The 27,143-nt window shown below is 55.2% G+C and overlaps 1 protein-coding gene and 1 pseudogene across 2 annotated transcripts; both read right to left on the bottom strand.

Annotated features, from left to right (window-relative positions):
• LOC138102480 (zinc finger protein 850-like) overlaps nt 1–27,143 on the bottom strand; it is a 289,839-nt pseudogene that overhangs the window by 2,978 nt on the left and 259,718 nt on the right.
• Nucleotides 11,385–14,272, bottom strand: LOC138102507 (olfactory receptor 14J1-like). Of its 2 annotated transcripts, none has more exons than XM_069000205.1 (2): nt 13,567–14,272; nt 11,385–12,339 (listed from the first exon to the last, which is right to left on the bottom strand). In XM_069000205.1, the coding sequence occupies exon 2, from the start codon at nt 12,315–12,317 to the stop codon at nt 11,385–11,387; it is 933 nt and encodes a 310-aa protein (XP_068856306.1). In that variant the 5' UTR covers nt 12,318–12,339; nt 13,567–14,272. The 2 variants fall into 2 exon arrangements, with proteins under 2 accessions (XP_068856306.1, XP_068856307.1); XM_069000206.1 differs by having other exon boundaries at nt 14,024–14,272.

The raw sequence follows: 27,143 nt of genomic DNA, 5'->3' as shown, positions 1-27,143 counted from the left end.
AAGTCTCTCGTCCTCTCTGTCTCTGCTCCGCCAGGGATGTGAAGGCTGATCCCAGACCCCCAAGGGTGACAGTCAGGGCTGCCTTCCTGGAATGCTCATGTGGAATGGCGGGGCAGCGTGGCAGCACCTGGATCTTGGACCACCGAGCTGCCCCCCATGATTGGAGGTGCCTGAGGGGGGCTGGGACAGAACCAGGGACATCGTGCAGTGACACCTCAGCTGTCCCACTCTGCGTGCGCTCAGTCCCAAACCTCACCCTGATCCTGATCTCAATCTCACTCCACGTTTAGACACACTCACAGTCCCATGTTTAATCTCATCCCAGTCCCAGACTCATCTAGTCCCAGACCCAATCCCAACCCCAGCCCTAAAGCCAATCCCATGTTTAGCCTTAACCCCAATCCCAGCTCTAATCCAAATCTCAGCCCTAACTCCAACCCCAGCCCTAATCCCATCCCCTTTCTAAACCCTCAGCCCCAAAACAAATCCCACATTTAGCCCGACTGGCAATCCCAGCTGCAATTCCAGCCTCTTCCCCAGCCTCCAGCCTTATCCCAAATCCCACGTTCAGCCCTAACTCCAAACCCAGCCTCCATCTTTATCCCAAATACCACATTCAGCCCTAACTCCAAACCCAGCCTCCATCTTTATCCCAAATACCACATTCAGCCCTAACTCCAAACCCAGCCTCCATCTTTATCCCAAATCCCACATTCAGCCCTAACTCCAAACCCAGCCCCAATTCTAACTCTAACCCCAACCCCAGTGCCAAATTTAGCCCTAACTCCAGCCTCAACACCAGCCCCGGCCCACACTCCAGTACCACATTTAGCTCTAAATCCAAACCCCACCCTAGCGGCTGACCACATCCCATACCATTATTAGAGCTAATCCCAATCCCTGTTCCAGCCCCAATCCCAGCCCCAGCCCTCACCCCAATCCCACCTGTCGTGGGTTAGCAAAGCATCGTCTCGGGAGTGATGTTCTTGCAAAGGGGTGCTTACAGCTTCCTCTGTGACCTTACAGAACCTATCAGCTGGCCAGTTTGAATATGGACAATTCTTTAAACCACTTAAAATTGTGACCGCCTCTGTGATCCACATGTAAGAATAGACAAAGCCCAGGCAGAGCTCTCTCTTGTTTCTGGCGCTGGGACAGGTGGCTGCAGGCGCCGTGCAGGGGCTGCTCGGGCCAGGCCAGGTGCGGCCACGGCCATCCTGGAGCAGAATGGGCCCTGTTCCACCCGCGGAACCCCCCCACAGCCCTGCCCTGTGAAGACGCGCTCCCCCTCTCCAGTGTGGCCAAGATTCAGCTGAAGCTGCCCTGCTGTCTGGCAAAGATCATGTCAGCAACAGCGATAAGCGACATTCCAGCTGTAAGGCCTGGGTGACATTAACCCTTTTAGTGCTGTGAAGAGCTGAAAACCTGAGGGAAGAGAAAGAGGAGATGCTTGAAGCTGAAATTCTGTTGGAAAGCTATGATGTATCAGAGTACCCGTTGTAATTTCATGAAGGCATGGGGGGGTGGAGCGTTCAACTTGTGCTTGAGAGCAAAAGCAGCTGCGCTGAGATAGGCAGATGCTGAAGCAGCTGTAATTTCAAGAGAAGTTTGAACAGGGAGAGATGGAAGCGATGAAGACCTTTGCTCCAAATGGAAAAGGAGAAGACCTCAGTTCCTAGAGGTGCTCCCAGAGATAGTCCTAGAGATGAAGATGAGGAAGACCCTTTGCTCCCAGGGAAGGAGAAGGGCCTCTGTTCTTAGAGATGAAATGCTCCCAGAGATGGGTGAAGAGAACTTTTGTTTCTGGACGGCTCAACCTTAAAATTGCACCCCAGTAGCTCAAGATTGGACCCTCAAAGGCAGTTGTGGGAAAAGCTGCAGGTCGTGGGAGGGGACTCTCACATGATGTGAGCAGAGAACCAACCCGGGCAGCTGTCTCGTTGTGATAATGTTTTCATAGCATGGGCAAGAGAGACTCCTCTTCCTAAATGGACTGGACAAGGTTATTATGGAAGTGGTAAACAGACTGAACATCTCAAGGGTTGTCTTTTTACACTGTCAGAGGAAGAAGGGAGAAAGGTGTGGGGGGGAAGAGAAGTGTTCAGAAGGTGTGGTATGATTTTTTTATTCTTTTAGGTCAGTTAATAAACTTCTTTATATTCTTTCAAGTTTGGTGCCTGCTCTGCTTTTCTCCTAATTCTTATCTCACAGAAGGTAAACAGTAATGAGTATTTTGGACCAAACCACTACATACCTTTAGCCCTGACCCCAGTCCCAGCTCTAAGCCCACCCTCTGCCCCGTCCCCAGCCCCCTCTCAGCCCCAATCCCAGCCTAATCCAGCCCAAATCCCGGTTTCACAGCAACCCCTCCCCAACCCCATTCCTGGCCCCACTCCTGCCTGAAGCCACGCCCACCCCATCCCTCTCAGAACCTGCGCCCTCTCGACCAACCATGTTTCTTTCTCATGTTCTTTGCTCCGCCCCTCATTATTTGTCCCTCGACATCCATTGGCTGCTGCCATGGGGGGGCGGGGTTCCCATACCCATATAAAGGGGCGATCGGGGGCTGTTGTTTAGTGCGGGATCTGGTGCTGCTGCGGCACAGAGGAGCGGGGAGAGAGGAGTGGAGAGGGGGGAGAGGAGCAGGGTGAGCAGAGTGGAGTGGGCAGAGTGCAGGGGTGAGAGCCGAGCGGAGAAGACAGAGCCGAGAAAAGCTCTGCGCCCTCGGCCCCGAATGGCGGGAACCCCGAGACCAGCTCTGGCTGGAGGGTGTGTGGTTGGTTGGGGGGAGGTGGGAGCAGCGCCCGCCCCGTGGGCCCAATCACAGCACGATGTGGAGGGGGAGCCCCACCCCAGCTCCCTCGTGCCCCGAGCCGCCACTGTGCCATGTGTCGCTGCTGCCGGTAACGGGTGCATGGGCTGTACACCAGCGGCCACAGTGAGCAGAGCAAGAGGGACGGAGAGCTCCCTCTCCGAGGGCACAGACACGGAGAGCCCCACACCCCCCCACGTATGGATGGAGGATGAAGGACACCCCCAGCTCTCCCCAAAGGGGAGAAGGACAGAGACCTCCTGGTCCAGCCGGAGTGGAAGTGGATGGACAGCACTGCGGTTCCCCTCATGGTTCCCCCAAGGGTGAGGAAGATGTAGACCCCCTTGGGCCCCCTAAAGGGGAAGATGACAGAGACCTGCCTGTGGCCTTTCCCCTGGGCAAGAAGGGTGGAGACCACCCCCAGCCCCCCTAAAGGTAAAGAGGATGGAGACCATCCCAGGGTCCCCCCTAAAGAGGAAGAGGATGGAGGCCTCCCTGAGGCAAGAAGAACAGGGACCACTAGGGTTGCACCAAAGGTAAGGAGGAAGCAGAATCCCCCAGGGCAACAAGGACAGAGTCCACCCCTGTCCCCCTGCAAAGGTAAGGAGAATGGAGTCCAGGCACTGTCGCCCCAAAGGAAAGGAGGATGGGGATGCCTTGGCCCCCCTCAAATGGGAGGAGGACAGAGATAACCCTGGCCCCACATTTGGGATAGGAGCACAGCAATCCCCCCGATCCATCCCGTGGAAGAGGAGGACACACAGCCCAGGGTTGTCTCTGTCCCTCTCCTACCTGGGGAGTCCTGGGGGGGTCTCCAAGCCTCTCTTGTCTGGGAACGATTCGGGGCTGGGGATGGTCTCTGTCCCTCTCACCCCACTCAGTGCCTGGTGAGGGTCTCTGTCCATCTCCCCTTGGAATTCTCGGGAGGTGCTTATGGGAGCTTTGGGGGTATCTCTATCACTCTCACCCCAATGGTGCTTGGGCAGGGTCACCCCAGGGGTGAGAGGGACAGAGACCCCCAGGGCTTCACCAGGTATGAGAAGGTCAGAGAGCACCAGAGTGCACTCAGCAGTGTGAGGGACATAGAGCCTCTGGTCCCAGCCCTGCACAAGCATTCCCTAGGGCAAGAGGGATGGAGATACCCAAGCGTCCCCAAGGGGGAAAGGGACAGGGATAACCCCTCAGGAATGCCCTGGGGTGAGAGCGACAGGGACACACTCTTGTGAATGCCCTGCAGTTAAAGGGACAGGGACAACTCCTCGGGAATGCCCTGGAGTGAGAGGGACAGGGACAACCCCACCAAGCCCCTCCCCAGCATCCCCCAGGGAGAGAGGCACACAGACCCCTTGAGCATCCCCTGGGCACCGGACAAAATAAACTTGGCAGAAATCAAACTTAACTCTACCGAAAATGCTTGGAGGAATGTTTGCTCTTCCCACAAGTCACTTGTGATGAAAACGCAAACAAACCCCAACCATGAATGAACCGACAGCACAAGCAGTTATGGTGGCAATTCAAAGGTCCAGTGGTTCCCGCACAGCTCCAGCTCAGCTGCTGGCAGGTTCCTGTCAAAGAAAAGTGAAAGTTCGGCCCAATACAGATGATTTAAAGGAAGGATAAACTCTGTGTAGCTGCCACAGAGGTGACAGGGATGAAGAGAAAAATGATTCTCATATTTGGCAAAGGCCCCCAGCCTGTGAAAGAGAAGAGGGGGGAGAGCAAGGGAGTGACAGGGACAGAGACCTCCCCTGGGGAGGGGCGAGTGTGACACTGTCCCCTGTGTGTGTGGCCTTCCCGGGGTGGGGGTTTCACAGCGGAGCCAGTCTGGGTAAGGGGGGTGGTGTTCACTCCCCCTGGGCTGGGGTTACCCCACACCCCCAAACTCTCCTCCTGCCCCCTTGGTTGGGGGATGGGGGTGCAAACCTGGCCTCAGCAAATGGGTCTGGGGGCTGGGGCCTCCCCCAGCCAGGGCTGATTTTCAGGACAGCTCTGGCCTTGGCTTTCTGGTGGATTCATTCTCCTCCCTCAGCCTTGTTTCCTTCTCCCTAGACCTGAGATCCCTGGCTAAGAGTCCCCCTTTCCCTGATCTCAAGGTCCCTTAGCTCAACTCGCAGCTCAAAGTTCCCCTCAGGAGGCACATTCAGGGACAGGGGGTGCTTGGGTGGTGGCAGCTCCTTTATACAGTTCTGCCATAATGGGCAAAAAGCTCTTCCTGACAAAGTTTCAGCTGTGAACCACAACATTTCAGTCTCTCAGCTGCCCACAGAGTGTTGTTTGTTCTGTTGTGCTCTCTGTATTTTATAGCAAAGAGCTGTTCCTCCTTTTCCTGCATTTTTGCTTAGGAGCCCTGTAATTTTGGAATTGGATGCAAGGGGATCATCGGGGCACTGCTGGGCCCCATGGAAGCAAGGGGCCAGTGTGATTCTGAGAGGCCCCATGGATCCAAGGAGACCATTGTGCTCCTGCAGGTCCTCATGGAATCACAGAGTCCATTGTGACACTGCTGGGCCCCCTGGAACCAAGGACACTTTTGTGACACTGAGGGGCCCTGTGGAACCAAGGGAACCTGGAACAGCTCTGGCTGCCTTGGCCTCCTGGTGGTCACCTGACAGCTCCAGCTGATCTTGGAATGTTGAGAGTCGCTTCTCATCTGCCCCTGGAGCTCTGGGCCTCCGTGCTTTCCTTCCTATGGAACAGATCTGTCCTTCTCCTCCAGGGGCCCATGGCCAAAACTGAGATTCCTCTTCCAAATTTCTGTGTATCCAAGGACTGTTGCCAGATGAAACCTGCCAGGACAATCAGATCTGTCTGGCTTTGCCTCCCAGAGACCCCCTCTCCTCTGCCTTTGTGACACTGAAGTCTGTTTGGCGTCAGGCTGTTCCGCAGGCTATCCCGCTTCCTTCAGGGCTGCTGTTGCCCCTGTGCCCACTGCCCCCCAAAAGAACAGGCTGCCCTGTGGGGGAACAAATGCTGCTTCTCCTGGGGAAAGCCTCAGCGAGGGCTCAGTTTGACATTGGTCATTGCGGTGACTGCAGGAAAGGGGCACCCCACCATGGGGCATTTCTTGGTCAGCTCCAGACATAAAGAGTGGGAAACTGTCTGAGACTCGGGTTGTGGCCTCGAAGGCACCGCTGTGGTTTGCAGGGAGCTGCAGGGTGGCACGGCCCTGGCAGTGCCCCGGAGCGGTCACTTTGGAGGTGGTGTTGGATCTGATGGGGACAAGGGGTGCCCTGTGGGGCAAGGGGCTGGGGGTGGCCTTGAGAGTCTCCATGGCACTGAGGAGGAGCTCCATAGATGGTGGTTGGTGTCTGGGGCTGAGGGGCCATAGGGGATTGGGAGAGCTGTACCTGGCCAGGGGAATGTGTGTTGGGGGGAAGCCGTGACCTCTCGGCCCAGTATGTCCTCCAGAGCCACCGTTTCCACTCTGTCTCTGTCCCCAGCCATCACCCCAAAGCTGCTCAGGGGCTCTGGGGAATGGGCAAAGATTCATTCGGGACAGGGGCAGGAAGACCATGGGGGTGTCCTCAAACTGGGCACTGTGCGGGTCCCAGGCGGGGACAGGACTCAGTGGGTGGGAGGAGCGGGACTGGGCTGGGCTGTGCCCAGGCTGGGGGGATGTGTCCGAGGGTCCCCGACCCCTGTGGTGTGGGGGTGCATTGGGGGCCCCTCTGTGGCCTGTGGGGGTGCTGGAACCCCCCACCCATGGGTGCTGTTGCTGCAGGTTCTGGGTGTCTCTGCTGTGCTGTGTGCCACAACAACTCCTCCAGCCGTCATTTCATGTCACCGAGGGGCTGGATACCACTTGCATGACCCTGGGGACAAGAGGAGAAGACTGGGGACAGTCACTTCAGATGGAAGGAGAGAGAGTTGCACATTTTGATCGAGCCCCACGAGGGCCAGTACAAGGTGAGACCCCCAGCAGTGGCAGATCAGCTCCCCATGGCAGGCACAGCCGTGCTCCTGGGGGCATCGGTCACCCACTGTCCCTGATGTCCCTGCTGTCCCCTCTGTCCCTGCCATCCCCATGTCCCTGCAAATCACGGTGAACCAACAGAAATTGCTGTGGAAAGTGGAAACATCCTGTCCTCGGGCCGGGCTCTCAGGGTGGCAGGAGATGTCACCCTGGAGCTCGTGGAATGGAACCCACATGACTGGTGCTGGTATGGGTGGGGACCTGCTGGGCTGGGGACCTCCAGGGGGACAGGGACCTCTAGGGATGGTTGTGGACTCCTCCAGGAGGCTGAGGAGGTCCATGGACTGGAGATCCCCAGGGGCTCAGAGGACACACAGAGGTGGGGAATGGGGTGGGTGAGGTCGCTGTGCCACGATGGCCCTGTTCCCAGCTCCATGTGCCTCTGCTCCCCCTCACACATGGCTGCAGGTGTCAGGGATGCCTGGACAGGGTGGGAGGGGTGTCAGAGTGGGGGGTACCTTGGAATAGCCCACGTGGGTTGTGGGGTGGGGGGCACAGGAGGGTCTGTGGACAGATGGGTACCTGGCTGCACGGGCCCCTGGGAGTACCCTGGCCGTCCCACCATGCTCGTGTTTCCCAGCCCCTACCTGAGCCTGTGGGGGCACCTGTGGAGGACCAGGTGACTCAGAATGTCTCCTAGTGGGGCCTGATGGAACACAGGAGACCATAGTGAGGGTATGGAGCCCCATTGATCCAAGGGTCCAGTGTGACACAGAGGAGCCTCATGGAAGCCAAGGGACCAGAGAAAGGTTATGGAACCTCATGCAACCATGGCTCCACTATGACACACCAGGGCCTAATGCAGCTTCAGGAGACCACATTGAGGTTCTGGAACCTCATGGAAAAAAGCCTTAAAATGACACAGTGTGGCCTCACGGAACCCAGGATACCATAACCACTGTATAGAACCTCACGGAACCAAGGCTGCAGTGGGACACAGCGGGTCCTCACGGAACCCAATAGTCCATAGTGAGGTTATGGAAACTCCTGGAACCAAGGCTATATAGCAACGAACCAGGGCCTCATGGAACACAGGAGACCATTCTGAGGCTGTGGAATCCCATGGAACCAAGGCAACAGTATGTTTCAGCAGGGCATAACACAGCTCAGGAGACCACAGTGAGGTCTTGGAACCTCATGGAAGCAAGGCTCTGATTTGACACAGTGAGGCCTGATGGAATAAAAGAGACCACAGTGGAGTTCTGGATCCCAATGGAACCAGGGCTCTACTGTGACTCAACGGAGCCTCATGGAACCCAAGAGACCACAGTTGTGGAATATGGGATTACATTTGTTAAAGTGATTGAAGCTTATGCTCAGCAGAAGGCCCTGTGGGAAAGGCCCCGCTGCGGGCTGGGCGGTTGGAAGTTGGGTGAAGGGTGAGAGGCAGCTGCGAGTGAGGAGAGAGTCGGTTGAGTGACAATTGGCAGAGGGACTGTGATTGGCTGGAGGAAGGTTTGCACAGCATATGAGCGGGAAGCTGACTGGCTGATAGGACGCGTGGACCGCAGCACGGCAGCTGTGCCAGCCAATGGGTGCCCTTCTGCTGTTAAGTTCTGTTATGGTTCTTCAGTTTGGTTTCATTTGAGATAAAGGGTATAAAGAGGGGGTGATTCTGGAAATAAAGGGATCTTCTTGGGTCATACAAGGGGGTCTGTTGTCTTTGTTCCCCATTGCTGCAAGTGGCTGGCCCGAATTGGGACCAATAAAAGCGGTGAAGGGTGTGCACCACTCCGATAGCAATTTCCACTGTGTTAGGAATTGGTTGATCGGGAAGAGTTCGGGGAAGGAACTCAAGGAATTCAAGTGCGCGCACCTCACCTATCAGGTGAGTAACCAGTGGAAGCGATATGGGAGGTGGAATATCCCTGGAACAAAGAAGGAGATTGGACCTGTATGGCGGCTCCTACATCGGCAAACTACTGATATTGCGGATGTGAAATTAAGCACCCTGCAGGACTGGCTGCCCGATCACTTTAGAGATTTTCCCTTCAGTGTGCCCCTTCAATCAGAAGCCTGACAAGTGGTAGGGCAGAGACTTTTTGATATCGCCAGGGACAGCAATGCCGAAGCTTGCGGGCACCTCGCTACATGGGGAACGATCATGGCGGACTTTAAGGGAAGTTCCATGGATGTTGGCCATTACGCAGCTTCAGAAGCTGATTCCCCTGAGCCCTCAGCACCTCCTGAACCCGTATCCAATGCATCTGGCTACGCTGAGATTAACCCATCCCCTAGGGAATTGCTTTACCCTGATAAAAAAATCCCTACACACTTGGCTGCCTCAGCGGTGAACTCCCAGACCGCGAGCAAGCATCGGACTCCCTTCCTGACCACAGTTATGACATTGTAACCCAGCACTCATGGAAGTGTAGGGAAGCCGCGATGGAGGAGGGCGACCTTGCAGTCGTTACTGCCTGTCCGGTTATATATGCGCCGAAGCAACGCCCGGCCTACAGGGAACTAGACTATAAAGTAATCAAAGAACTGAGGACGCTAGTAATGAAAAGCAGTGTATCCTCCTGTCACGTCCTAACTTACCTAGAGTCCATAAGTACCACGTACATCCTCGTACCTAATGACTGCAAAAGCATAATGAGAATGATCTTGACCGTGACGCAGTTTGCAGGCTGGCTCACCGACTACCGTGAGCTGTGTACTACCCAGGCGGAAGTGCTGCAAGACAGAAATCCACCCATCGTTGCCGCACAGCTGACCGGAGAGGGTTCGTACGCTGTCATTACAGCACATACAGGCTATCTGTGTGACGTCTATGATATCATCACCCACCTAGCCCGGCAAGCCCTGCGGCGACTCTTGGGGACGGGTATTGATGCTAACGTGTCTTTTGCTAAGATCTTACAGGGTCTGGCGGAGTCGTTTGTACAGTTCCTGGACAGACTGCAAGCCGCACTCTGCTGGAGAGCCAGTAAGGATGAGGCCAGAGCTTTTCTGTTGCAGCAGCTTGCTTTGTAAATGCAAATGAAGACTGCAGAAAAGCATTGCTCGCTGTTCGTAACCCGCACACTTGCGACATAGCAGATATGGTTAGAGCATGCCAAAATGTGGGTTCTGCCACTCATGGAACCAAGGCTCTGATGTGACACCGTGGGGCCTATGTGAACACAGGAATCCATTGTGACTCTATGGAATCTTCTGGACCAAGGCTCCAAAGTGACACAGCGAAGCCTCATGGAACCAGGAGACCACAGCCACCAAATGGAACCTCATGGAATTAAGCATCCAGTGGGACAGAGCGGGGCCTAATGCAGCTCAAGACTGAGTCCATAGTGAGGTTATGGAACCTCATGGAGCCAAGGCATAAAGCTGATAGGGACTGAAATGGTTCATGCCTTAAACATTGTTATGAAGGAGTTTTGCCCATTCTAGCAAAAACTGTATCAAGAAGCTACAGCCACAGAAGCCCAGCCCTCCTTGAAGATGCCTGACTGGCACTTTGGACTGGGAGTTCAGTCACAGAGCTAAGAGAAAGGGGACACTACTGTGCAATCATCTCAGGTTCTAGGCAGAAGTAATCAAGGCTGAGGGAAAAGAACGCATCCACAAGAAAACCAAAGAGCACAAAAGCATGGCTGGCTGGGTTTGGGGTGGAGGAGACCACAGTCCACAGAGGGCTTACACAGGTTTACACAGACTCCCCTGCCACTGAGGGGGGACAAGGAGGTTTCAGGTCTGTGGTGCTACCTCCGGTCAGAGGCACTGAACACCCATCCTCCCTTACACAAACTGGCCCAGCTGGGAAACCTCCAACACTGGAAAGCCCATATCCATGGGACATTCACATGAGAGGCAGCTGAGGGGGTGTCATAATCCATCAAAGACCTCCCAAAGTGCTCCCAAAACTTATTCCTGAAGCCTTGCTCCACAGGACTGCACATGATGCAAAGTGATGCAGCAGACCCAGAGTCTTCTGCAAGAGACAGTGTCCAAGTACCCTCCCCCAGGTGCCTTCTTTCTACTGGGCCTTGCAATGTTTCTGTGGCCGCTGTGTTCCATGAGGCCCCTCTCTATAACAACCGGCCCTTGATTCCATGAGATTCCATTGCATCACAAAGATGTTCTGGGTTCCATGAAGCCCCACTGTGTCACAAGGACACTGGGTTCCATGAGTGGTGGCACTGTTTCCACATCACCTCTGTCTGAAGAGGCCCCACTTTGTCACAATTGACTCTGGGTTCCATGGGCTGGGAAGAGCAGAGGTGGGAAGAGGCCCGGCCATTGTCCCTGGCTGTGCTGCTGTGCTGGGAGTCTCTTCCCTCCAGCTGTGCCCACAGGCACTGCCCCTGCAGAGCCAGAGAAGGGCTGAAGAACAAACCTTGGACACACAAGTCAGGGCAGACACTCCTTTTGATTCAAATGCACAGGGAAGAAGCCTCGTGAAAGTCTTTGTGTTTCCAAAGAAAGGCAGACGTTCATCTAGAAATGCTAAGAGCAGTACTACAGGATTTTATAAAAAACAGCATAACACTAGAAAAAGAAGAAAAGAAGGCACCAATGAAAAAATGGACAAATAGGAAAAAAAAAGCTGAGATTGTAAAGAGTTACATTCTGAAGGTTCTGGGGCAGAAAAGAGAGAGTTTATTGCTTCTGAAAAGATACAGTCATCATTTTCCTCAGGGCATCCTTGAGCTCCTGGTTCCTCAGGCTGTAGATGAGGGAGTTCAGGGCTGGAGGCACCACCGAGTTCAGAACTGACACCACCACATCCAGGGATGGGGACGAGATGGAGGGGGGCTTCAGGTGAGCAAATGTGCCAGTGCTGAGAAACAGAGAGACCACGGCCAGGTGAGGGAGGCACATGCAAAAGGCTTTGTGGCAGCCCTGCTCAGAGGGGATCCTCAGCACGGCCCTGAAGAACTGCACATAGGAGAAAAGCATGAACAAAAAACAACCCAAAAAAGGAGAAGTACTAAATGCAAGAAGCCCAAATTCCCTCAGGTATGTGTTGGAGCAGGAGAGCGTGAGGATGTGTGGGATTTCACAGAAGAACTGGCCCAGGGCATTGTCCTGGCATAGGGGCAGAGAAAATGTATTGGCCGTGTGCAGCAGAGCAGTGAGAAAGCCACTGGCCCAGGCAGCTGCTGCCATGTGGGCACAAGCCCTGCTGCCCAGGAGGGTCCCGTAGTGCAGGGCTTTGCAGATGGACACGTAGCGGTCATAGCACATGAGGGTGAGGAGGAAATCCTCTGTTCCAAGAAAGAAGACAATCAGAAACACCTGAGCAGCACATCCTGTGTAGGAGATGTGGCTGGTGCCCCAGAGGGAATTGTGCATGGCTTTGGGGACAGTGGTGCAGATGGAGCCCAGGTCGCTGAGGGCCAGGCTGAGCAGGAAGAAGAACATGGAGCTGTGCAGGTGCTGGCTGCAGGCTCCAGCACTGATGATGAGGCCGTTGGCCAGGAGGGCAGCCAGGGAGATGCCCAGGAAGAGGCAGAAGTGCAGGAGCTGCAGCTGCCGCGTGTCTGCCAATGGCAGCAGGAGGAAGTGGCTGATGGAGCTGCTGTTGGACATTGCTGTGTCTGGCCATGGGCACCTGTTCATGGAGAAAGGACAGTGACAAGTCAGGACAGGCTGCTTGGAGCCAAACCTGTGCCATTCCCTGCAGACTGTGCCGCTGGGACTGCCCCACCTTTGTTCCTGCTCTGGGAAAACCTTCACCCAGTTGCCTGCCTGAGCTCCACTTGTGCTGTCTGAGTGTGCCAGGAGCAGCCAGGCCTGTGCCTGGGGGCTCTCGAGGAGCCATTGCTGCCCCGCTGCCCTGGGTTTGTGGCCGTGTGGCAGAGGGACAAGGCTGGAGAGTCAGGATTTGTCAGTGCAATCCCTCCTAGAAAGGCTTGGTAGCAGTTTTACTCTCAGTTCCACAGGACAGGGATGGCAGGAGTGAGTTTTAGGAAAGGTTTTCCTACCCACACATCATTCCTGCTTCTCTGAGGTCAGAAATCCCCAGCATTTCTGCTGCACTCCACCTTTGCCACTGAGAGAGGTGAGAGGCAAAGGATTCCCTGTGGCTCAGGGCAAGCTGAGGGGCTGCATGGGCTTGTTCCCAACTGCCCTGGGCTTGCCCCTTTGGCTGCTGTCCGAGCACAATCACACTCCCGGCTCACCCTGGCATAAACCAGACCCTGCCCAGAGCACAGGGATCCCTGAATGTCTCACCCTCTCTAAAGGTCTCTGAGCAAGGTCTCAGCACGCCCTTCTGCCAGGGATACTCACGCTGCCCTTGGCAAACTCAGCAGCATTTCCTCAGCTGTGGCATCTCTGCACTTCCCCGGGGGACATTCAGGGCACGCCGAGAGGCTCTGGCACAGATTTGCACCCAGGAGGGCAGCTCAGAGCTTGGAAGGACACAGTGAGGAGAGCTCTGGGTGTACCCATGATGGTATCTCCGGGAGGGAGGTTCAGCTCATTCCCCTTTCCCATGGACTGCTTTGCCCACAGCCCCACAGGGCACTGGAAAGCTCGGACACCCCATTCCCATGGACAGCCCTGTCTGGCAGGAATCCCAAGGGCAGAGCCTGACTCAGCTGCTGCAGATCCCAGCGCCCCCCTGAGAGCACCAGATAGCAGTGACAATGTCAGAGGAGTAATAATAATAACAACTATAACAAGGACAATAGCAGAGACTCAGAATGTTCTGTCATTCTGGGATTCCAACTCCTGTTCTGCTTCTCTCATCCCGCAACCTTCCCATCCTGCTCCAAGCAGGAAATTCAAACAGGCTCAGGAATGCTCCTAATCTTGACAGCAATCCCTGGCTTACCTTCTTTTGGGAAGTTCCTCTGGAGCTGTGGCCAGGCTGGTGTGGAGCTGGGAGCAGCCCTGCCCCAGCCAGCAGCTCTCAGCAGCAGCACCTGCCCTGCTCAGGGTCACTCCTTCCCCCCACAGCTCCTCCCCCAGCGCTGGCAGCAGCTCCCCGGGCCGGCTGAGAGCTGCCCCTGGCAGGCAGCAGAGTCCCTGCCCCAGCACAGCGCCCTGGGCTGCAGGACCCTGCTCTGCAGGACAGCCCTGGCCACCCCTGGCTGCAGCCCCAGCCGAGAGGTCACTGCCGTCCTCACACACATTCCCCTGGCCAGGTACAGCTCTCCCAATCCCCTATGGCCCCTCAGCCCCAGACACCAACCCACATCTATGGAGCTCCTGCTCAGTGCCATGGAGACTCTCAAGGCCACCCCCAGCCCCACAGGGTACACCCTTGTCCCCATCAGATCCGACACCACCTCCAAAGTGACCGCTCCCGGGCACAGCCAGGGCTGTGCCACCCTGCAGATCCCTGCAAACCACAGCGGTGTCTTCGAGGCCACAACCCGAGTCTCAGACAGTTTCCCACTCTTTATGTCTGGAGCTGACCAAGAAATGCCCCATGGTGGGGTGCCCCTTTCCTGCAGTCACCGCAATGACCAACGTCAAACTGAGCCCTCGCTGAGGCTTTCCCCAGGAGAAGCCGCGTTTGTTCCCCCACAGGGCAGCCTGTTCTTTTGGGGGGCAGTGGGCACAGGGGCAACAGCAGCCCTGAAGGAAGCGGGATTGCCTGCGGAGTCTGCTGGTTCCACTCCAGTGTACAAAGGCAGAGGAGAGGGTGTCCCTGGGAGGCCAAGCCAGACAGATCTGATTGTCCTGGCAGGTTTCATCTGGGAACCGTCCTTGGATACACAGACATTTGGAAGAGGAATCTCAGTTTCGGCCATGGGCCCCTGGAGGAGAAGGACAGATCTGTTCCATAGGAAGGAAAGCACAGAGCCCCAGAGCTCCAAGGGCAGATGAGAAGTGACTCTCAACATTCCAAGATCAGCTGGAGCTGTCAGGTGGCCACCAGGAGGCCAAGGCAGCCAGAGCTGTTCCAGGTTCCATTGGTTCCACGGGGTTCCTCAGTGTCACAAAGGTGCCCTTGGTTCCAAGGGGCCCAGCAGTGTCACAATGGACCCTGTGATTCCATGAGGACCTGCAGGAGCACAATGGTCTCCTTGGATCCACGGGGCCTCTCAGAATCACACTGGCCCCTTACTTCCATGGGGCCCAGCAGTGCCTCAATGATCCCCTTGCATCCAATTCCAAAATTACAGGGCTCCTAAGCAAAAATGCAGGAAAAGGAGGAACAGCTCTTTACTATAAAATACAGAGAGCACAACAGAACAAACAACACCACGGGAACAGAAGGCTCCCACCTGCCAAGCACAAACCATCATGGGATACTGCATCCCTGACTCAGCCCCAAGACAGGTTTGAGAAATGAGCCTTATGGTAGCCCACCTGCCACAGAGGATTTTCCATCTGGCAACACCGGGGATGCTCTGGGGGCTGCTGAGAGACTGAAATATTGTGGTTCACGGCTGAAACTTTGTCAGGAAGAGCTTTTTGCCCATTATGGCAGAACTGCATAAAGGAGCTGCCACCACCCAAGCACCCCCTGTCCCTGAATGTGCCTCCTGAGGGGAACTTTGGCCTGCAAGTTGAGCTAAGGAACCTTGAGATCAGGGAAAGGGGGACTCTTAGCCAGGGATCTCAGGTCTAGGGAGAAGGAAACAAGGCTGAGGGAGGAGAATGAATCCACCAGAAAGCCAAGGCCAGAGCTGTCCTGAAAACCAGCCCTGGCTGGGGGAGGCCCCAGCCCCCAGACCCATTTGCTGAGGCCAGGTTTGCACCCCCATCCCCCAACCAAGGGGGCAGGAGGAGAGTTTGGGGGTGTGGGGTAACCCCAGCCCAGGGGAGTGAACACCACCCCCCTTACCCAGACTGGCTCTGGTGTGAAACCCCCACCCCGGGAAGGCCACACACACAGGGGACAGTGTCACACTCGCCCCTCCCCAGGGGAGGTCTCTGTCCCTGTCTCTCCCTTGCTCTGCCCCCTCTTCTCTTTCACAGGCTGGGGCCTTTGCCAAATGTGAGAATCATTTTTCTCTTTATCCCTGTCACCTCTGTGGCAGCTACACAGAGTTTATCCTTCCTTTAAATCATCTGTATTGGGCCGAACTTTCACTTTTCTTTTACAGGAACCTGCCAGCAGCTGAGCTGGAGCTGTGCGGGAACTGCTGGACCTTTGAATTGCCACCATAACTGCTTGTGCTGTCGGTTCATTCATGGTTGGGGTTTGTGCGCATTTTCATCACAAGTGACTTGTGGGAAGAGCAAACATTCCTCCAAGCATTTTCGGTAGAGTTAAGTTTGATTTCTGCCAAGTTTATTTTGTCCGGTGCCCAGGGGATGCTCAAGGGGTCTCTGTGCCTCTCTCCCTGGGGGATGCTGGGGAGGCGCTTGGTCCCTGTCCCTCTCACTCCAGGGCATTCCCAAGGCAGTGTCCCTGTCCCTTTCAGCCTTGGGGATGCTCGGGCATCTCCATCCCTCTTGCCCCAGGGAATGCTTGTTCGGGACTGGGGACCAAGGGCTCTGTGTCCCTCACACTGCTGAGTGTGCTCAGGGGCTCTCCAACCTTCTCATACCTGGGGAGGCTGGGGGAGTCTCTGTCCCTCTCAACCCTGCAGTGACCCTGCCCAAGCACCATCGTGGTGAGAGCGACACAGACACCCCCAAAACCCCTCACACGCGCCTCCTGAGAATCCCAAAGGGGAGAACTACAGAGACCCTCACCAAGCACTGAGTGGGGTGAGAGGGACAGAGACCATCCCCACCCCCCAATCATTCCCAGACAAGAGAGGCTTGGAGACCGCCCCGGGACTCCCCAGGTAGGAGAGGGACAGAGAAACTAAACTTGGGGGGGCAGCTGGGTGGTCCAAGATCCGGGTGCTGCCACGCTGCCCCTCCAATCCACACGAGCATTCCAGGAAGGCAGCCCTGAATGTGACCCTTGGGGGTCTGGGATCAGCCTTCACATCCCTGTGGGAGCAGAGACAGAGAGGACAAGAGACTTTCCCCCTCTTATTCCTGTGGAAGGGTGAACCCCAGCTGCCCTTTTCTTCTGCTGCCTCCTCATCTCCTCGGCTGAGGATGTCAAACTCCCCAGGAGCAGGAAGAAGCCCATTCCAGGTTTCCTTGTGTCTGCAGCCTGGAACATCCACTCCCAGCAGAGCACTTTGTGAAAGCCCTGCTGAATGACAGCAGGAGGAGGTTTGTGAGAAAGGCAGGATATTGTATTTTGATAGGAAATCACAATTCCAAATTCTTTCTTTCTGTCACATTCATTTTCAGTCAGTTCTGGTCTGGTTTCCAGAGTGCCACCTTCTCAGCTGATTGTATTTGTGTTCTCCTTCCTCTTCTGCCTTTCTTTGCCTGCTCTGTTTGTCTCTCAGTGTCTCTCTGGAGCCAGGGCAGCTCCCACCAAAGGCCCTCCCCTGATTTTGTTCCCAATCCACCAGCTAAAACAACCATGGATGAGGTGATGAAGGCTGGCAGTGAAATGTCACTGGAAGATCTTGCAGCACTTGGCTTTTGGCTCCTTCCTGAGAGCTTTGCCTTCAAGGGCAGGAACATCTTCTCCTTGCTGGGAACTGGAATTCCAGATGCCTGGAGGGTGTGCCGTGGATGCCAGAGGGGCATTCCCGAGGCTCGCATGGTGCTGGTCCTGCCGTGCCTCCCACGGGAGCTGTGCAGGGCCAGGGGACAAGGTGCAGCAGCTGGGTGGGCTCCCAGAGCAGACAGCAAAGGCTGCTTTGCTGGACATTTCCCAGCACATTCCCAGCTGGAAGCAGAGGGAGGAAGGAAAGGGAAGCGAGTCCCTGCCAGAAGCCCGGAAGGATTGGAGTGGGAAGGGACCCTGCCCGTGGGTTAGTGGGCTGAAAGCCAAGTGGAGCAAGACCTTACAATGCCATCTCCCTGCCAGCCTGTGCTGCTGACAGGAGCAGGGTGCCACTTTAGCCCTCTGTGGGTGGGACCAAACTGTGCATTCCACTCCCCTTATCTCATTTCTGATGAGCTGTTCATGATGGGTCCTTTGCAGGAGCTGCCCAGTGCACCCCCGACCCCTCAGGCTATGAGGAGCTGGCTGTTAAATGAGATAAGGAAGGAGAAGCAAACCCTGGGAGGCAGGGCAGTGTTTCTTTTTCTGCACACCAATGACTCAGCTGTGATAACTCCCTCGGGGGTAGCAGCAGCAGCACAGTCCCACCCAGCCTGAGGGCTCACCTCTGCTGATGGGCCATCATGGACTGAATGGCCCCAGCACAATGGGCAGCTGCAAGGACTGAGACCATCAGGGCTCCCAAAATATCCCATGACTCCCAGGATTACATCATTCCATTGTGAAACTGCCCACCCTGGGGGAGGGGCGGAGCATTCCCACCTGAACCTGAGCATATAAAATCTGGGTTTGGGGCCTTCTGCCAACACTCAAGAGATCCAGGGCAGGAGCAGAACTCCAACAGGACTGTGGCCACTGCTGTCGACAAGACTGCACCCATCACTTGGACAGGACCCTCTCCACCACTGCGACCAACAGGTTTTGTTTTCTTTCCTTTTGCTTTGCATGCAGCGGGACCAGGTGGTGCTCAGCACAGGAACTAACCACCATCGTTCTGCTCTTGTCCCAGGGTGCCTGGTTATACTCAGGCTTTGTGGGTTACAGCTGTATCATGGTATTTCTTGTCATCTCTTTGGTGAATTGTAACTCTCACCTTCATCCCTCTTGGGGCAGATCAGTGGGGTTCATTTCTCATGCCAGTTAAACCAGCACGGTATTTGAGAGGATTTTACAGTCATGATACGCCCGGTGACTTCTAGAGAAGGACTTGGGCAGGAGCAACCCCTAAGCCAACACTCTCACACCTTGTTTTTCCCTCCAAACCAGGATTTCCCACTCCCAAACCTTGGCCAGATGGAGGCGGAGGCTGTGAGAAAGAGGAAGATGCCCCAGAACACCCAGGCAGGTGAGGAGGAAGTCCCTGCCCCGTTCCCCCTCTCTCCTGCTCCATCTCCCAGCCCAGCATCACCCCCGGCTGCAGGACAACCCCACTGCCGACGGCGTCCTGCCGGGGACAGACTGGGGGGATCTCCTTCCCCTTCCCTGTGGCACGGAGGCAAATCCCATCCTCTCCTTGTCCTTCCTCCCCCAGACAAGGAGCTGAGGATGGAGCCCAGGGAGGACAAATCCCCACGGCAACACCTGGTGGAAGAGGCCATTTTGAGCAGCTCCACAGTGCAGGAATCCAATGGGGAGGAAAACCACTGGAGATCCCGCAGGAGGAGGGGCTGCAAACGCAGCCCAGGGAGCTGTGAGGAGGAAAGACCCACCCTGCGCCGGGAAGGTGGCCGGAGATCCAGCCAGCATTCAGACTTGGTGGTCCATGAGCAGCGTCACGCTAGGGAGAAACGCTACAAGTGCTTGGAATGTGCGAAGAGCTTCAGCCAGAGCACCGACCTGATCCACCACCAGTTGATCCATACTGGGGAACGGCCCTACGTGTGTGGGGAATGTGGGCAGAGCTTCAGACAGAGCTCCAACCTGATCCAACACCGGTTGATTCATACTGGGGAACGGCCCTATGTGTGTGGGGAATGTGGGCAGAGCTTCAGACATAGCTCCAACCTGATCCAACACCGGTTGATTCATACTGGGGAACAGCCCTATGTGTGTGGGGAATGTGGGAAGAGCTTCAGACAGAGCTCCAGCCTGATTCGCCACCAGAAGATCCACGCTGGCGAGAGGCCCTACGAGTGTGGCGAATGTGGGAAGACATTTCAGACCAGCTCCAGAGTTCTCCTGCACCAGCGGATTCACACAGATGAGAGGCCCTTCCGCTGCCCCGACTGCGGGGAGTGCTTCAGGTACAGCTGCAGCCTCACCAGGCACAATCGAATCCACACAGATGAGAGGCCCTTCCGCTGCCCCGACTGCGGGGAGTGCTTCAGGTACAGCTGCAGCCTCACCAGTCACAAACGAATCCACACTGGGGAGAGGCCCTATGAGTGTCCTGAGTGTGGGAAGAGCTTCAGGCAGAGATGTCACCTTATCTGCCACCAGAGGATCCACACTGGGGAGAGGCCCTACAAGTGTCCTGAGTGTGGGAAGAGCTTTATCCAGAGCTCTCACTTAACCAGACACCAACGGTGCCACCAGTAAGGGAAGCCCTGCGAGTGTCCCGAGTGCAGGAAGAGCTTTGTGCACTGCTCCAACTTCATCTCGCAGCAGAGGATCCCTGTGGGGTGATCCACAGTGACCCCCGTTGGGCGGAGACCTGGTGACCCCTGTTCCACATGATCCCCATTGTTGGGGAGGATGTTTGAGAGATTTATTTCCCTTCTCATTCTCGTGCTCTGATTTCATTGCTAAGAAATGCAATCCCTGTCCCCAGACTGGGTCTGGTTTTCCGTGCTGGTGGTTGGGGCAGGAGCTCTCCTGGTCCTTATCTCAGCTCCTGGGCCTTTCCTCAGCCAACCAAAGATGTCACTAAACAATTTTGAGCCACTCTGAGCTTTTCTCGCTGATGAGTGCCCAGGTGCCAGGCAGATCTGCTGCACCCAGACCTCCCCACCTGGGCCCCCCTCACCTCCAGTGCCCCCCGGGAGCCAAAATAAGGGAGAGAGGGGAGGTTTCAGCACGTGCCCAGAGCTTGGGATGGGGCAGCTGGGGCCATACTGGTGGCGCTGGTGGTGCTGGGAGCCCCCTGGCCACAGGCATGGAGCTCTCAGGTGAGCCGACGGGGGTGGGAAGAGGAGTCCAGGTATGGTGGGAAAGGTGGGGAGAGGAGGGAAAATGGGTGTGTGGGACCCATAAAAGGAGTTGGAGGGGGAGTGGGACCCCCTAAAGACAGAATGGGAAGGGGGCTGAGGACTGGGGGATGATGGGAGAGGCATGGGAAAGCTTAGAAACTGGGGAATGGAAGGGTGGGATCGCAAAACTGGGCAGGAGGGGGCCGGGGATTAGGAGGATTGTGTGAAGAGGGTTGGGAAAGGGTTAAAAGGGGGGACTGGGACCCCCAAACTGATGGGGGCAGGGGCTGGCAGCTGGGGATTGATGGGAAAGGAGGGGAGAAAAGAGAAAAAGGGTGGAAATGAGGGTGGGACTGCGGGAAGGAATGTCCCATGGCGGCCATGGAGCAAGGGGTTGTGGAGTGGGGATCTGGGGTGGCCCCCTGAGCTCTTGGCTTGCTGTGGGGTGCTGGGGGCTGCTGGGGGGGCACCCCCTCACCTGTGTCCTGCATACACAGAGCTCTTCCAGGACATGGTAAGGTCCAACTGTTGTTTCATTAATGGTACTGACCAGGTGGGGTTTGTGGTGAGGTTCAGCTCCAGCCTGGAGCAGCTCCTGCACTTGGACAGCAATGTGGGGCACTGCGTGGGGGACACACTGTATGGGGAGAAACAGGCCCGCTACTGGAACACTGTCCTGGGGTGATGTTATGAGGCTGCTTTATTCCTTAACCCTCTGCTCAATGCCCAATGATGCTGTGTCTTTAGGATGGACCTGGGGGTGGGGCCAGAGCCATGGGACACGGGTGAGGGTCAGTTCAATGGCTAGAGCCCAACGGCTCAGGGGCTCCTGGGTCTCGACAGGGTCTGGGAGGGTGTGCGCCGGGGGCGTTGTGCGGCTCCTTGGGTTTTTGGTGTTGTGGCTAGCTGGAAGAAGGTTCTGTTGGGTTTTCTTGTTCTTTTTCCCTTCCCTCCCCCTTGCCTCACTGCCTCCCTTCCCTTCCCTCTTGTCCGGGGAGCCTGCAGGGTGGCCCCAGCGGGCCCGCGGGGTGTCCCCGGCTGGTCCGAGCCCGTGTGTCTGTTCCCTCTCCAGGAATTTGTTGTATTTCGGGGTTTGTTTCCCCTGTTCTACCCTGCTTTGTTTGGTGTTAATAAACAGTTTGGGGTTTTTCCCACTTTACGTTCTTGTGACCCACTTGTCTTACTGGTGGAGGAAATGGGGAGGTCCTTTTCCCTTTGGAGGAGACACTCATTCCAGAGTGTTTCCTCCTGAAGTCTTGTCTCCAAAACCGAGACATAAATTTGGCACCCAACTTAAGGGGCACGTGGAATTGGGGGAAAAAAATCAAAACCATTTTGGTTTGAATCACTTTTGTATTGAGGTACAGCAGTAAGACCATGCTGTTTGATTTAATAATTTTTCTGTGGAAGCTAGCCATAAGTACATGTCTGTCGGGGTCTCCTCCCCCCGCCATGTAGCCCTGAGGGGAGACACGGGGTTTCCCTGCCCCTGGTCAGCCTCGTTCCCCATTGGTTGGTTTGTGTTTCCTGCGCAGGCAAGGACCCTCGGTTCCTCCTGCCTGTAACAGTTCCTGGGCAGAGCCTGGCCATGTGGCTGGGGAAATAAACATCTCTGAAACATCTATCAAGAATCCGTCTATATGTATTTCTTTTCCACGGGACTCCTGGTTTGATATAGGCGTGTTACAGTATCCCCACTGCAACAAAATGGTGGGGAACTGTGAGCAGAACAATCCCCAATCCCTAAGCAACCGATTTGTGTGAGTAAACCCTAGAAACTTTGGATTCCTCTTCTTGGCTTTGTTTTGCTATTCCATATCTAAACTATGGAGGAACCGTGGGAAGACTCTTGGCTTTCAGAGCCGCATATGGACATTTATCTTAAACTTAAAATGATTCTTGAACAACGATTTGTAAATTTTAGCTTGATTCAAGCTCAAAAAGAACTGAAACACTTCCTGGCATGGTTGTTTAAGAACTTTTTCTATGTTTCTTGGGATTTAGCTCTTACCAAGGGCTTTTGGAAGACCGTTTGGACACAGTTAATATTTGAGTCAAAATATATGCCAATGGAACAGTATTTTCGTGAATATTATTTAATTACCAAGACTGTTGAGCAATGTCAGCTGTGTCCTGGTGAAGGGAATCCTGGCTCAGGGACCGTGCGACCCAGGCCACGTGCACCGAGCGCTCTGCGAGCAGCAGCGAGGCAGCTCCCGCGCACGGGCAGAGGCACGCGAGCCGCAGTGTCAGTGGTGGAGCGGGGAGCGGCGGGAGCGGCACTGCCCAGCGGTGCCCGCCCGGCCCCGTGCAGCGCGTGGTGGAGCGAGCCCCGTGAACGCCCGAACGAGAGGGGCGGCGCGCGGGCGGCGGCTGGTGGCGGTGGCGGTAGAGCGGAGCTGCGCCCAGCCGAAACGCGCGCTGGAGCAGGGCACGGGGGGGTCATCGCTTGGGGGCGCAGAGACGTGGGTGCAGCCCCAGGCAGCGGCAGCAAAGCTGCGACCAGAGGAGGCGAGGCATGGCAAACAGAGCGGCGCGGCTTGGCCCGGCCCGCGCGGCCCCGAATGTGATCCCGGGAAAGGCGCGCAGGAACCAGCAGCGCCGACAATTCCAAAATGGGAGCGACCAAAAGAGAGAGCAAAGACACAGCGAGACACAAAACAGCAGCCACTCGGAAAAAGGAAAAGACCATAGTAGCTAAGAACTTAGGGATAGTGAAATGGTATAATGTTAAACAAAATTACGGTTTTATAACAAGATGTGATAACCAGCAAGACATATTGGTGCATAGAACTGCTATTAAAAAGAATAACCCTGAAAAATGCATCCCAAGCTTGGGAGATGGAGAGGTGGTGGAATTCAAAATCATACAAGGTAGAAAAGGGTTACAAGCATCGCAGGTCACTGGGCCTGATGGTGTTCCTGTGAAAGGCAGTATATATGCTAAAAATCGTAGTCATGTTAGACAATATCTCCTTGGTAGGCCCCCCTACAGTCTCCCTTTCCTAATCCCACCTTTCCCTTTTACCCTATGTCCTATTACCCCCAGTGTATTCCAAATCCGTTTTTCCATCCATGGTTTCCCTCACAAAACCATACCTTTGCCAATTGTTTCCCCAAAAATCCCTTTCCAATGCCGAGAGGGGGATGAAAAGGGGGAGGGAAGAAATTAAACCCTCTCCTGCCTCAGTTTCCCTACAAAGCATGCTCAGAGAGTTCTGTCTCCCTTCTGTCAGCCCTAAGATGTTCTACAGAATCTGTTTGGACATTTAAAGACTCAGGAGGGTGGCTTGTTTTGTTTTGAAACTGTTCTTGTTATGTTTATCCAGTTGTCTTCATTCTCCGTTTATTAAAATAAAACGGGGGAAATGTCGGGGTCTCCTCCCCCTGCCATGTAGCCCTGGGAGAGGGGCCCTGAGGGCACAGAAACACGGGGTTTCCCTGCTGTTACAGTGGGGATACTGCAACACGCCTATATCAAACCACGAGTCCCGTGGAAAACAAATATATATGGACGGATTCTTGCTAGATGTTTCAGATATGTTTATTTCCCCAGCCGCATGGCCGGGCTCTGCCCAGGAACTCTTACAGTCAGCACCCGAGCTCCTTTGCCCGCGCAGGGAAACACAAACCAACCCATGGGGATGAGGCTGACCAGGGGCAGGGAAACCCCGTGCCTCCCCTCAGGGCTCCCGGGGCTACATGGCGGGAAGAGGAGACTCCGACACCCTGCCCCGGTCAGCCTCATTCCCCATGGGTTGGTTTGTGTTTCCTGCGCGGGCAAGGACCCTCGGTTCCCTGTGACTCTAAATGTTCCTCAGCAGAGCCCGGCCGTGCGGCTGGGGAAATAAACATCTCTGAAATATCTATCAAGAATCCGTCTGTATATATTTCTATTCCACGGGACTCCTGGTTTGGTATAGGCATGTTACAGTATCCCCACTGCAACACATGTCCACAGCTATGGGCAGTTGGGTCCCTGGCTTACACTTTTAGAAGTCAGGAATAAGAATCAGCACTGCCATTTTAATATGCCTGGTGCCAGTGATTCATCGAAGTTTTGCTGGAGTAATGGAAGCCATGGAGAAGGTGTATGTCATGTTGTTTTCCCATTCTGGCCTTGGTAGTTTCCTTTTGGAATGTATTAGAAATTACACCCAGCTTGTTAGGGGAAAAGCAGGGGATGATAATTCCCAGCCCTTCATCTCCTTCTTCCCCTTCAGATCTGGCACGTCACCTTTTGAAAGTGTCCAGTTTCCCCTGGATGTCAAAGATGCCACCTCCTTGTTATGTTATCTTGCAGGGTTTCTCAATGTGGTCTCCAGTTTGTCTAAAATAAGGGCTGAGATTTCCAGAGGGGTTGCCCAGACACCTGCCCCAGTTGCAGAAAATCCTAAGTGCTGTGGGGTATGGGAGGACATAGGCCTGACCCTGAAGCACTTTTCTGACCCAGGAGCCTGGAACCTCCCCCCTGAACAAATTCAGAATCCAGCTGAGGTGGGGAAGTATCTGAAGGAAAACTGCAATAACAACACTGATGAAAAGGAAAAGCTCATTGCCATGTGCTGGGTCCTGGCTAATGCTAACCGCACGCTGCTGGATTCTGTAGGGCAGAAGATACAGCCAGAGGGGCAGGAGAATAAGGCAGCAGACACCCCAATCACTCCAGCTGCAGCTAAAGCAGATGGGGAGCCTAAACCAACAACAATTGCCCCTGTCCAGAGAAAGAAACACAAAGCCAAATCCATTTGCCCGCTGGATGATGATGGGCAGCCAGGACCTTCACAGCCAGCAGAGCAAGTGGAACCTGAAATCATTACCGAGTCCCTGTCCATAGAGGGCCTTCGTACCCTGAGGAAGGATTACACCCAACGGCCTGATGAAACTATATTAAGTTGGATGGTCCAAATCTGGGACGCTGCAAGCGATGGTATATTCTGGATGGCACTGAAGCGAGGCATTTGGGGTCCCTGTCACTTGATCTAAGTATCGACCAAGGGATGACAAGGGGCCCTGAAGCTCTCAGTTTCTGGACAGTCTTACTGCTGTACCTCAATACAAAAGTGAGTCAAACCAAAATGATTTTAATATGTTTTTCCGCTTCCACGTGACCCTTAAGTTGGGCACCAAATTTATGTCTTGTTTTTGGAGACAAGACTTCAGGAGGAAACACTCTGGAATGAGTGTGTCCTCCAAAGGGAAAAGGGCCTCCCGTTTTCCTCCAGCAGTAAGACAAGTGGGTCACAAGAACTGAAAGTGGAAAAAAAACCCCAAACTGTTTATTAACACCAAACAAAGCACGGTAGAATAGGGGAAGAAACCATGAAATACAACAAATTCCTGGAGAGGGAACAGACGCACAGGCTCAGACCAGCTGGAGCCACCCCGCAGGCCCACTGGGGCAAACCAGCAGGCTCCCTGGACTGGTGGGAAGGGAAGGGAGGCAGTGAGGCAAGGGGGAGGGAAGGGAAAATGAACAAGAAAACCCAACAGAACCTTCTTCCAGCTAGCCAGAAAACCAAAAACCTGAGTCGCACAGCGCTCCCAGCTCACTCCCTCCCAGACCCTGCCGAGACCCAGGAGCCCCTGAGCCGTTGGGCTCTAGCTGTTGAACTGACCCTCACTCGCGTCCCGTGGCTCTGGCCCCACCCCCAGGTCCATCCTAAAGACACAGCGTCCTTGGGCATTGAGCGGAGGGTTAAGGAATAAAGCAGCCTCATAACATCACCCCAGGACAGTGTTCCAGCACTGGACCTGTTTCTCCCCATACAGCGTGTCCCCCACGCAGTGCCCCACATTGCTGTCCAAGTGCAGGAGCTGCTCCAAGCTTTAGCTGAACCTCACCACAAACCCCACCTGGTCTGTACCATTAATGAAACAACAGTTGGACTTTACCATGTGCTGGAAGAGCTCTGTGTATACAGGACACAGGTCAGGGGGTGCTCCCCCTGAAACCCAACACCCCACAGCAAGCCAAGAGCTCAGGGAGCCACCCTGGATCCCCACTCCACAACCCCTTGCTCCACGGCTGCCATGGGACCTTACTTCCTGCAGTCCCACCCTCATTTCCACCCTTTTTCTGTTTTCTCCCCTCCTTTCCCATCAATCCCCAGCTGCCAGCCCCTGCCCCCATCAGTTTGGGGGTCCCAGTCCCCCCTTTTAACCCTTTCCCAACCCTTTTCACACAATCCTCCCAATCCCCGGCCCCCGTCCGGCCCAGTTTTGGGATCCCACCCTTCCATTCCCCAATTTCTAAGCTTTCCCATGCCTCTCCCATCATCCCCCAGTCCTCAGCCCCCTTCCCATTCTTGCTTTAGGGGGTCCCACTCCCCCTCCAACTCATTTTATGGGTCCCACACACCCATTTTCCCTCCTCTCCGTACCTTTCCCACCATACCTGGACTCCTCTTCCCACCCCCTCGGCTCACCTCAGAGCTCCATGCCTGTGGCCAGGGGGGCTCCCAGCACCATCAGTGCCACCAGTATGGCCCCAGCTGCCCCAACCCCAGCTCTCGGCAGGTGCTGAATTCTCCCCTCTCTCCCTTAATTTGGCTCCCGGAGGGCACTGGAGGTGAGGGGGCGCCCAGGCGGGGAGGTCTGGGTGCAGCAGATTTGCCTGGCACCTGGGCAGTCATCAGCAAGAAAAGCTCAGAGTGGCTCAAAATTGTTTAGTGACTTCTTTGGTTGGCTGAGATAAGGCCCAGGAGCTGAGATAAGGGCCAGGAGAGCTTCCGCCTTGAT

Source organism: Aphelocoma coerulescens, unplaced genomic scaffold (genome assembly GCF_041296385.1).
Source record: "Aphelocoma coerulescens isolate FSJ_1873_10779 unplaced genomic scaffold, UR_Acoe_1.0 HiC_scaffold_77, whole genome shotgun sequence".
Taxonomy (NCBI): Eukaryota; Metazoa; Chordata; class Aves; order Passeriformes; family Corvidae; genus Aphelocoma; species Aphelocoma coerulescens.
This window is presented reverse-complemented; position numbering and strand designations above follow the sequence as displayed.